The sequence below is a fragment of the Balearica regulorum genome, chromosome 1 (genome assembly GCF_011004875.1).
Source record: "Balearica regulorum gibbericeps isolate bBalReg1 chromosome 1, bBalReg1.pri, whole genome shotgun sequence".
NCBI classification, from domain to species: Eukaryota; Metazoa; Chordata; class Aves; order Gruiformes; family Gruidae; genus Balearica; species Balearica regulorum.
Window position 1 is genome coordinate 44922497 of NC_046184.1, and position 12415 is coordinate 44934911.

A 12415-nucleotide genomic window follows, 5' to 3' on the forward strand; every position below is an offset into this window, starting at 1 on the left:
AACCAACTACTTTTGTGACCTCTTGCAGCTAATTAAAGGACTATTTCATGCAAACTGGTGAATATTTGAGATGGCCTTTCTTTTCTGGCCCCTTCTCCACCCTTTTTTTCCAGTGCTGTTGTTCCTTGTATCTGAAAAAGCTTCTAAATTCCAGATGGCTTTCGAACTTGCAATCAAAAATTTTTAAGAGTGATGTTTATGCACAGCAATACATAAATGCTGAGTAATAATATAGCTGCCAGTCAGGATGATTTAGCTCCATTCAGAAGCCCAAACTCATTTAACAATGGCTTATACTTGCTTTGACTGGCTGTAATGAACAGCCTGTGAGTACCGTTGCCTACCATAAAATAAAAGGATGTCTTTTCTGAAATTCAGCAAGGTAACACCTCTAAGAGGTTTTGACTTTCATTTGTACTTTCAGAAATCTGCTTTTCTCTGTAAATTAACTTTTGAGTGCTGTCTCTATAATTGCTTTGTTCCATCAACAAAGAATCTTGCATCATTTTGAGTGGCATCCTGAAAGGATGTGACACACAGAGTCAGATTTTCTTGGGCTAAGCTAAAGGTGGGCTGTTCTGTATAAGGTCAGCCACCGTTGTATGAAAAACTAAATGAACTGTAAAACAATGCTTAAAAAATGGGTAATGATTGTCGGTTAAAATTCTCTAACAGAAAACAGTTACTGTGAAAGCAGTTCAGAGTTTTTCTGTGATGCTGCCAAGCTCACCTAATCTGTCTTAGTTTCTCCACTTTATAATGAAATTACCTTCTTATCTTTGTAAAATGTAACCAGAGTGGATCTTTGTAAAATGAACCCATATAATTTATATCATTTAATTTACACAGTTTACGTAGCTTTCCTGATGCTGTTCTAAATGTGTTCAACCTTGAAATGAGAAATGGGCCTGGATCTGTATTCCTGCAGTTCTGCTATGGTCACCTTAATTTCACTGGAGTAAATGGAGAATAGCATCATTTGTAGTGTTGTTGCTGTACTGGTGAAAAAATGGCAAGAGTGAGATCAAAATTCAGACCTATACAGCTTTTTTTGAAGTTTGAAATCCAAAGGTAAACTTTTATCAAGTTCAGGTGCTTTGATTCAGTTCAGTGTAAGTTTTTGGCTTGAACCTGCTCTTGTGTTTGAAACTGTGCCTATCCTTTGCTACTTATATGGGATGAGTTGTCTGTAGTTAACCTGATCCAATATAGCTGGTAACACATTCATAGTTTAGAAAAAGCTGGCAAACTTATCTTGAATTTGTGTTTGTTGAAGCTTGTGACTGTCTTCTCCAGAAGGAAGAAACAACGATGAGAGAGGAGATGCTGCCAGCGTTAAGACCATATGAAAAATCCAAGCAGGAATAGTGTAAGGGAGGGTTTATCTTTAAACTGATAGCAAATCTAAAGGCTCAACGCTGGCTGGTTTGTGGCTTGGTATTCAGGATGAGAGAGAGGAGTTAACCAATAGCTAGAGAAATACAGCAAATAATTCCCAAAGGGAAACCAACTTCTTTGCATATTGTGGAAATGATGATGAAGGAACCTACCTCCTCCTATTTTGGTCGTCTCTGCTCCTGTCACTTCTGAAAAGAAAGCAGGATCATGTCTGGGGCAATCATGCTTTTACTTATGCATAGCTGGCATTTTTTTTTTTGGTCAATACGTCCTCTTAATAAAAATAACCTCAAAAGTCCTTGAGTATCAACTCAATGTTTGGACAAAGAGGCAGCAGTGTTTAAACATAGAACTTTTGCAGGTGTGTGCTGGTTCCTAGAGAGAACAGACCCAAGCCCAACATCTCAAAATGTTCCTTTTTTTATGGAGGGATTGAGGAAAGGAAGAGATGCTGGCTTTCAGGTTGCTGTTATTTTCTGACTATCTGACTTTCTTCTGGCTCATTTCACCTAATTATGGTTCAGTTCTGCTCCCTTTGGAATTCATGGCAGCCTTCCCACTGACAGCAGTAGGATGGAGGTATTTTTGACTCTGGGCATTTTCATCCTGATGTCCTGGCAAATTTCCAATACATGTAATTGCATTCCGTCAAGCTGAATTCTACCTTTAATTTTATTAATTAATTGTGTTTGCACAGCATCTAGAAGTTCTAGGTAGTAATGATGCTGAGAACGTTACTATCATGGAAGAATTGTATGTGCCCATTGCTGTGGAATTGTTTAGTCTGAAAGAGGGACACATGGAAGATGGCATTCAGTTTTTGCTTAGTAGATGGAATGGAGTCCTAACTGCAAGTAATCTTTTACAGAAAGCCATGGAGGCACATTTTCAGATTGTGTCTGTATTGTGCTATGATTTGTGCTATAGAAATACCTGTGGCAGCCAGTAGTTTAGCAGTGTGGTCTCCATAGGCTCACAAAATATGCACTTTGGATGTGCAATTTGCTTTAAGAAAACCAAACAAGCCAAAAAAACCCCAACCACAAGAAAAATAGAGAAGCAACAACAAAAAAGCCCCCAAAACCCCAAATGGTGGGAGCAGGGATTATATTTCTGGTGATAGGCTGCATACTTCATACTTCTGTGATTAGATTTCTAAACAATTACAGTTACAGAAAGGAAATTTTTTCTGATTTCAGCAATAAAATTGGTTCTTCTATTTAATGACTAACTGCAAAGTATTGAAAAGAGCTGTGGAGAAATTAAGGACTTTGTCAATACGAATATTCCTTTCTCTCCCATCACAAGGATGTTTCAGACTGTTAAATAAATTTAAAGTGCAAAATTTGCAATGACTGAGGCTGTTATGAATTGCTATGCTATTAGCAACCAGGCAACAACCATAGTAACTACTATTCTCTAGTGGTTTTTCTTGAATCTAAATAAGAGATTTTTCTTTTAAACTCATATTTACACAAACACCAGGATCAATGTGTTGTTTTTGTAATTTTTTTTTTCAAGGCAAATACTCTATAGGTCGTGTTTGTGTATCACAAGGATGCTCGCTAACCTGGAAAGGCTTATGATAGGCCAGTGAGTTCCCTCCAGATGGGCAGAAGCCAGCCTGCCCTCCTGAAGTCTGGATGACTACCTGTGAAGCGTCTTGGCATTTCTGGCCTTACGTTAACCATACTTTCAGGGAACGTGATTTATAGCATGTGTTGAGCCAGAACCCTCAGAGAAAGTAGTAATATTTATAGTAGTATATTCTATTATGCTAACCAAGCTGAATTAAGCTGAAAAAAACGAGATTGTAAAAAAAAAAAACAAAACCATGGATTTGAATCATTACTAGATAATATGGCTTGTACTCTTTATACCATATTTAGGTTGAACATATCTACATTTACAAAAAGAATAATTATAGATATGTAACATTAGAACTGTACATGTCACTGAGCTGGTAGCACCTGTTCTTGTGACCTGAACATCATAAGAGACTTGTAATGATACCAGCGTTGCTACGCTACAGAGGGGTGTTTCACTAGAGGTGCTGCCTTTTCGAGTCATAGGGGCACTATTAGAGTAGAAAATAAAATACCCCTGGGTAAAGATTTGCTGGGTAGGAAGGCAGGCATATGCTAGTAAAATCTGTATGAGGCATTTATGATTTTATTTGTATAAATATGCTTGCTTGCATGTACTAGGGTTAAGCTTCATAAGACATGTGTTGATGTGCCTGAATATGTGTCTCCTAGGCAGTTCAAGTAAGCTGTGTTTAACCCTATCAGAGCTTGAAGGAAAAAAAACAGTTCTTTGTTAGCAGAGACATCTGTAGCTTCTTTTCTTCCGGCAGATACGGATGTGAAGTGCCCCATGTCCTGTCATGCCAGTGTCCGTGACTGAAGAATGGGTGTATAGTGTGCACTGAAATCTCAACTAATAAAGCAATCCAAAATTTTGCAGCTTCACTTTTTAAAAAAATAAAAATAAGTCCAGTTATTCTAGTTCTAAAAGAGACTTTCATCAATATACTTTCAAAACCTCCTCCAATAATTCCAATAATACTATGCATAGTTAAACTAAAAAAGCATTTTTATTCAGATTCTCATGACTGAAGTAATTTGAGTTATATCTTTTTATGGAAACTGAAGATCTGCACATCTGATAATTCAATTCATATGTCTATACATGTGTTGAGTGTGTATGTGTGTTAAAGAGATACCTATAATAATGAAATTGTCTGTGTCATAGCGTTTATGCACACATTCCTGACAGATGCTTAATCCTTGGAAATGTTGAAAGCTGAATGCTCATAACATATTCACAGTACAGCACGTAGTGTTTACTAGACCAAACGTTATTTTGCTGAATGTGAGAGATGCTTATGTTATATAAAACTGGTCTGATACAGTTCAGAGCTATATGCGTGTGATCACAACAAATATATGGTCTTTTAGATGTGTTATCAGCATATAATATAAAATAACTGTTTTCTGATTGTATAGCTTATAGTTAATTATCTGAATATAAAGTATGAATGGAGAGCATGAGCTGTACTTGTTATATCTGTGTTTCTAACTACTTTCCTCTGCTGTTTTTAATTTAAGGTTGCCTTTGCCTCCTGGAGCATTCTCAGGTCTTTGGGAAAATCAGGAAACATTCCAGAAGTTGTATTTCCAAAAATTTCCAGTAAGAATTACAAAATTAATTATATAAACTTTTTGTAATCTTGCAGAACTTTGATAGTAGATTTAGACTGGATAACATACAAAACTACCATGCTTTATTTTAATGGGAGATCTTTGGTATATGTGTTATAGAATTAAAAACATTTCAAGGCAAAACTTTGTTCATGCATATTTTAAGTGTTTGGACACACTGTTTGGTTTGGGTTTGTTTTTTTTTTTTTTAAAAGATCTCAAACAGAAGTAGTAAACCCCAGGCTTCTGAACCTAAAAAAGTTGGTTCATGTCATTTGATCTAAAGATATAAGCATCACAACCTTAGACTAGCATAGCTTCAAATACTACTGTTGACATGCAGTCATTTTAACTTCTTATCAGTCCAGAATACATGCTTGCCTGCTGTGCATGTAAATATATTGGAGGCTCCCAGTTGAACTGGTGGTTTCCTTGTCCAACGAACTATCCAAGGACTGGCTTCCTCCTTGCCTTAGAGATAGGTAGAGTGGTCCTATGTGAATGTCCAAAATGGAAGGTTTGGTTCAATAAAAGTAAACGAGCGGGTTGATCAGGCAAATTATTTTTTGTGTGCATTTGCATCATGATGATGATGCATGTTTGGATCCACCAAACAGGAATATTTTTATGGGCAATTTGACAACTGTCATTGTATCGTAACAATTCCATTCTCTTTGTGTAGATTCAGGCAACATCCTTCTCCAACCCATCAGGGATTAAAGCAAGCAGAGTGGGAAAACATCCAGCTTTATGTATTGTCTTCTGTTCTGTCTTAACAAAGACTACAAAACCTTTTCTGGAAAGGGACCTGCATGGTATATTATGACAGAAGAATGATGAAAAATATTAGAGAATAAAATCTCTCAGGCTCCCAATACATATTTTATTTGAAACAAGCAGTTTTGTTTGTTGGTTTCATGGGAGATGTTTCTAGTTCTATTTCTGAGTTTATTTTTGGTTGTGTTGTGTCTAGGGATATTATGATACTATGGATGCAGGTTATATGGATGAAGAGGGCTATTTATATGTCATGTCTCGAGCTGATGATGTGATCAATGTTGCTGGACACAGAATTTCAGCAGGCGCAATTGAAGAGGTGAGCATTGCCTGACAGTAAAAAAAGAAGAGTGAAAGATGAATAAAGAAAGCAGAGACTGAAAATCTCACAAAATCTCTCATTTTCTTTCTGGTAGTTTTGGGGTTTTTTTGTTGGTTTTTGTTTTTTTTTTTTTTTTAAATTGCATTTGCATTGGTACTTTTAACAAAAACATTAATTGTTTCTGGTCCTTCCTATTAAGGTGCTTTCTGGGACCATAACAAACTTCGTCAACAATAAGTAGTTTGTACCATGGGATTGATAAAACAGGCATGATTTGACATTTGAAGGTGGAGTTAAGGAGCACTATGGTAGCATGGGAAGCATTTGTGTAAGCTCTGATAACTTATTTTGGAATACATTAAGATAATGCAGGGTCAGCGCGCCAAGTAGTTTCACCAGCTACTGTAGTTACTTAGGAATAGAAACTTTTATTCCTAAAATACAGTTTTTAGTTGTTGGTTGAATTCTTTTCGCATAGACTCACGTTCAGTGCTTTTTCTTGATTTGAAGAGTTTTCTTCACAGTTTCTGGAGAGCTGTTTTGTCTCTTATTGTATGAGCAGTGCTAAATGAACAATGAAAATTTCCGTAAAAAAAACCCCTGCTGTTAAATTGAAAGTCATTAATGTAATACTCATGCAAGTCAAAAAGTTGACAATAGTGCAGTTCATAATAATATCTGAATTTCATATCATTGTTCACTCACCTTTCTGGAACTGCTGTGATTGATTGCCAGTTACAAATTTCCCTGATGACATATCAATTGCTTATTCAGGGAGTATAGAAAAAAGTGTGCTGGGCATGTACAAGGGAAAACTACACTTTTCAGAACTCTGAATTCAACTGTTCACTGAATCACAAACTAATCTCTTAGTCATTTTTTGCTTTATAATGTCTATTAGTCTAGTGACTATTTTTTTTAAAGGCTAGAAAACTTAAAAGAGAATAGAAGAAGTTCTGATTACATGGAAGTGAACAAATTCAGATAAACATAAGCAATCCTTCAAGGATCGGTCAGCCAGGGAGCTGAACCAGTCGCTGCCCTGACTTGTGTCTATGAAGCCGTAAAGGTGGCTTTCAGTCCGCTTAAACCTCTTTCCCTTTGAAGTCAGTTTTTTATGTTGCTCTACTAAAGCGCAGCAGGGAATCTCATCCCTACCCCTTACTGCTCAGGGGCTGAGCTGGGCATTGTTTCTTTGCTTCAGGCTGAATCTGAAGATAGTACAAGTGATGAATTGAATCACCTCCTCAGCTGTATTATCTTTGTATCTGTTGTCCTGAGCTCAGTGTCTCTGTTTTCCTCCCTGCTAGTTAGGTCTTTCCACTAGAAACAAAACATGTTTCCTCACTACAAAATTCTAGAAGCTTTCCTATTCACCTTTTGAACAAAGCAAAAAACCAAGTGTTGTGAATGCATGCACAGCAAATTGCTAGTTAAATGGGAAAGCATTAACAAGACCACAATTAGCTCTTCAGTAAGATCAGTAAATACAGAATTAGAGGTTCATTGAATCGCCATCTAATTAAGTGACAGTCACCTTGTTGAGCAAGTATATTATCTGCATTTACATTATAGCTGCATTACAAGCTTAACAAGTTTTTCCTTAGTGCTTTGACTAACAATTGCAGCTTTTTTATGTTTCAAACAATTAGTTTCTTTGTCTAAGGTATCTATTAGTATCATTAGGGCTCCATCTTTACTGCAGTGCAGTAGGTGTTACTGTTTACCTTGCCAATCAGTGAATGTTATGGTAACCTCAGCTTGTGTCTCTCCATCCATCTCTTCCGTCTGTACATCTCTGGTGTCCTTGCTTGCCTTGTGCCTTTCTGAAAATGCCCAGATCAAGTCTTGCCTGTCTGACGCAACAGACTTGAAAATGAAGAATTTAGCATGAGAAACCTCTGTCCTCACAGTGGGGTTTCTGTCGTCTGCTGCATTAGACATCCGTCCTTGCACCCAGTGATCATTCTAGGAATGCCATTTCACTTTCTTGAAATTTTTCTTACTTTTAAACAATATTTAAATACCTAGTGCCAATTCTCTCTGTTCTTCTTTTCAGCCTGTCTTGCAAAGTTTGATAATTTTTAAATTAGTGTTTACACTTTCAGTCATTTGAAATTAGCCGTCCCAAAGTCAAAGGGATGTTGGTAAGAATTTGGATAGACTAGTGAAGGAAAATATTACAGTGACTGCAATATTACAGCTTAACGTAAGAATTTTATGAACAATTGACAGACTTCAATGATGCAAACAACCTACTACAAAACAAGGTGGCAACACTTAAATCTCCACCGTAGGGTCCTGTTGATGCCTGATAGGTAATTATGGTATTGATGGTAACGTCAGATTGCTGCAGACCTTTTTCCTATGTTTTTGTGGAAAGCACAGTTTCTCTGGTTGTAGACCTTACTAGTCTACTTTTCCACAATTCGTTGCATTTTCTTCTTTTTTTTCCTCTCTTTTTTTTTTTTTTTTTTTTAATGGCAATCAAGTTGCTTTGGTCAAGGTCAAGAAGTCAGAGCAGGAAAGAATGGGCATTTATAGCAGGAAACGGAATGCGTTACTGAGGCTCTGGGCTAGGACTGGCCAAAGCTCATAAGTGTGTGATGCATTGAAATACCATGGAGATTTGGAGTTGCATAAGATTCATTCTTGTGTGATTCATCAGTTTGGATACAATGACTTCTGAACAAAGTAGACTGCATCTGAATTCAAGTACACTTGTGTATATTTAGCTTCAACATTTTTGCAGCAGGCTCCTCAGCCCTTCTAGTTCTGGGATGAGCCCACTCAGAAGTAACTCCAGGCTGTTGCACGTGCACATCCCATTTCATTCCCGTCAAAAATCTACAGTTTCAAAAGGTGTGCATAAATGGTCATGCTTTTGTGGTTTGATAGAACATGCCTCCAACATTAAGTATTTATTATTTGCCTTATTGTAGCTTAGGATTTTTCTGGGATCATAGTTTGTGAAATGAGTATAGCTTCTGTCAAACAAAGTATGCAACACACACTTTGTGCAGATTTATTTTGCTAAAACCCATTTGATGTAGTGACATGGCATAGAGGAGTGGGGTTTGCTTCCTGTTTTGACTACAAATCTAAAGGATGGTGAAATCAGCATTTAGGGTGCGTTATAGGAGATCCTTGGAACTGTTTCTTCCACCATCGGTTTCACAACCAGGTCACACTAGAGCCTCCCTTTTGTTAATCGGAACAGCAGTGATTCTGCTTTTCCTTCCTTCAGGTCTTTTTCTCCTGTCTTCTCCATACCTTTCCCATCTTCTTCCTCACTCCCATACCATTGTACAAGTAGCCAATGCAAATGTGGTGCTCCTACTTAATGAGAGAAAAAAGCCTGTTATTGTTAAAATTTCTTTCAGTCTTTCTTTCAGTCATCCCACTGCCTTTGATTTTGACAACATAGTATGTGAAGATCTGATATGAGAAAACACATAGTCCGTGTATGCACAAATAAATTAATATGCTCAGTCACATTATGTGACCTCTGTGTGGCCTTTGTGTACGGTCATGTTAGGTCCTTTTTCTGGCTGAGTACGGAGGATGTGTTGAAAGACTGTCGACAGCAAGATGTCCCACAGGACGCTGATATCTACGTGAAAAGAGCCAGTTACATTGGAAGAGGATTCACAACTTCCAACTTTGTCCCAGACTTAGTGACACACACCTCAGTATGCACTGAGACATCCTGGTGACTTTTTTCCAGGAAGTGAGAACCTCAGCTGGCTAATTGGAAGGAAAAGAGGATCTCACTTTTTTTACTAAAAGAGAGTTTGAGATATTAGTGCTACTATCCATCACTTGTGTAATTGTGTAAACGTGAAGTAGGAAGGGAGGGACTCTGGTTTAATTCCGTTTTTTGTCTAAGGAGGCTGAGACCAAATGCTTCCAAGACAGTGTGCTGAACTGGGATGGCTGCAAGCTGAGGCTGGGCCTGTATTTGGCTTTGGTTGAAACTATGCCTTTGTGCAACAAAGAATGAAAAAGATAGAAGTCAGAGACAATGAGCCAATATGACTTTATAGCCCTGTAGCAGGAGTTCTCCTGCGGTTTTGGTCCTTACTCCATGCACTTAGCTCCGTGTTATTTGTGATGTTAGACTAATGTTATTTGTTCTAGCGAACATCTCACTAACAAAAACCAAGATGTGATACTTTCCCAAAGCTGTGGGGAGATCACTTTTGATTTGTTCTATAATTGTATCTTGTGCTGCCATAGTTTTTATTTCTTGTATTTGAAAACTAAACGTGTGTATGAAAGTATACACACGTGCATCTGTAGCATGTGTAATTGGAATCGAGGTGTCCTGACTAAATATTTTTTGCTGTCAAAATGTAAGAAATAAGTCTAATGTCCATGCCAATGGAATTTTTCACTGAAACGTTCAGTTATTATTAGTTTGGTTTGGTTTTGTTTTCTGTCCCTCAGTGTGTTCTCTTCCACCATGCTGTGGCAGACTGTGCTGTTGTGGGCCAGGAGGATGCTTTAAAAGGACATGTTCCATTTGCGCTGTGCGTGCTGAGAGAAGGTGAGAGCTTGATGCTACTGATGTTACTAAGACTTGCAAAAGTCTCAGAAAAGGTAAAGGATATGAACTTCTTCACTAGGTATAAAGACAGAAGAGAAGAAGATTTTGGAAGAGATTGTTGAACGAGTTCGAACTAACATTGGTCCAGTAGCAGCTTTCCAGAAGGGCATCTTTGTGAAACAGCTACCAAAAACACGCTCTGGCAAGATACCACGTTCAGCTCTTTCTGCACTAGTCAGTGGAAAACCATATAAGGTAAGTTGGAGCTGTATGCTTTCATGAACTAGGCACATGTGCATATCCAAAGACACAACATCGTGGTTTCAATTCTCTAGACCATCCTCCAACTGGTCCATGACTCAGGTAGTACACTATGTTTTATTTGTACTCTGCCTTACCCAAAAGATTATCAGGTTCCAGAGCTTTCCAGATACTTTTTACTTGATCACTTTTGAAGGCTAGATTTAGAAGATTCTCTGAATGAAATTCTATCTTACTGTTGTAGAACAGCAATATACTATCACATGCTTCTGTATGTCCTTCTTTTTCAGATAACACCAACCATTGAAGATGCTAGCGTGTTTAAACACATTGAAGAAGTACTAAAGAAAAATTAAATGGGATAAGAGACTGATAACAAATGTGTCAGTTACTGCAGTATACAAAGAGACTTTCTGTTAGGAAATGCCACATTTTAAAAACTAGTAATGATTTGGGACTAACTTTTTTAATTTCAGAAATGTTACTATGTTCTTTACAATATTGCCACAGCTAATGAAGCATACTTAAGTCTCTGCATGTTGTCATTATATGCTGGTTATTAAGATTGCTGAGAATTGCAAATAGAATTCATACATTTCTATAGCCTTAAAGGGAAGGAGCCACTGGATTATCTCATATGATATCATGTAACCTTACATTTCAATCCATTATTGTATAATGCGACCAGTAACTTGAGTTTTGCTAAAACAGCTTACAAAAGGTAAGTTGTGAACTGATGACAGCAACAGATAGGAATTCTAATGTGAAAATAATTACAGACCTAAACTGTTGTCACTTGTAAATGATGAGCCTTTATGTCTTCTAAATTTTTATAAATTTAAAAAATTTTATATTAGTTTTCTTGATTCCACTGATTTCTTTTTTTCCTAAGCCTTTCTACTGTAAGTTAGATTCCTCTAATTTTTTTAGTCAATAACTTTCTGAAGTGCCTTTTTTGTAGAATGATAAGTTCTGGCTTTCAAATCTGTGAAAATCTTGATTTGCTCATAGTAATGTTCAATAAAAAGCATGTATTCTAAATAAATATGACCTTTTTCTAGAGTCAATGAGCTCTACCAGTGCCATAGGAAATAAAAAGTCCATGTGTTTTCTCACTAGGGACTGCATGCAGCTGAGCCAGCCGTGTTGAATCAGGTCATACAGTCATAGAATAAACCAGCCTGGTTTCAGTCTATGCTGTACTTGTTTTTTTGCTATATAATTGTTATAAGGTAGCCACCCTGCTCAGCTCTTTGATTTAGTTGAAAATCACAATCTGAACAGGGAGTAAAAGCATTTAAAGACTGAGTAAAGGCTAATGATCCTTTATGGTAGATATGCTATATCTATATAGATAACTATACAGGTTAGTGGTTTATATGTGGGAGTAATTTTATTCCTCAGATGCCCTGATAACTTTCTTGAAATACTTATATAAGTTGCAGTTAGTTGAAGATATTATTTTCTTCGCGACGGATTGTTCAAGTACCAAGACTTTAATGGGAGGCTCATGTCAAATAACAGAGTGCCTTACAGAGACCATGGAGTATTTTTCAGTTTCACAATGCTACAGCTTAGCAACCTATGCTGAACAGCTACAGGGCAAGAGGGAGATCTTGGGATTTGTCGCTGATGGGCTGTTTAAATCAGTAAGAAGCTACAAGGGTCTTATCACAGAGAAACTGTGACACATTCATGAGGTACATGGCCATTATTTTTCTCGTACACTGAAAGCTGAGACGTGTATGTTTGGTGTATTTATCCCGGCTGCAGTCATCTTGCAATCGCAGAAACGGGAGGGGAACTAATTAGTGAGAGCACGAGCCCTCTAGTAAAGATACTGTAATAGGATGTAGGAAAGGAGAATTAGTTTTCTCCATCTTGTATAATTTTCTCAGTGACATC

The 12415-nt window shown here is 37.3% G+C and overlaps 1 protein-coding gene across 3 annotated transcripts in view; it reads left to right on the top strand.

Annotated features, from left to right (window-relative positions):
* ACSS3 (acyl-CoA synthetase short chain family member 3) overlaps positions 1 to 11555 on the top strand; it is a 91984-nt gene extending 80429 nt beyond the window's left edge. For 2 of the 3 annotated variants that reach the window (XM_075747721.1, XM_075747740.1), the window contains exons 12-16: positions 4509 to 4590; positions 5575 to 5697; positions 10150 to 10249; positions 10329 to 10504; positions 10801 to 11555. In XM_075747721.1, the coding sequence (XP_075603836.1) occupies positions 4509 to 4590; positions 5575 to 5697; positions 10150 to 10249; positions 10329 to 10504; positions 10801 to 10866 (547 nt within the window). In that variant the 3' untranslated portion in view covers positions 10867 to 11555. The remainder of the gene's footprint in view (positions 1 to 4508; positions 4591 to 5574; positions 5698 to 10149; positions 10250 to 10328; positions 10505 to 10800) is intronic. The other variant, XM_075747729.1, reaches the window with a different exon arrangement.
* Positions 11556 to 12415: the final 860 nt, after the last annotated feature.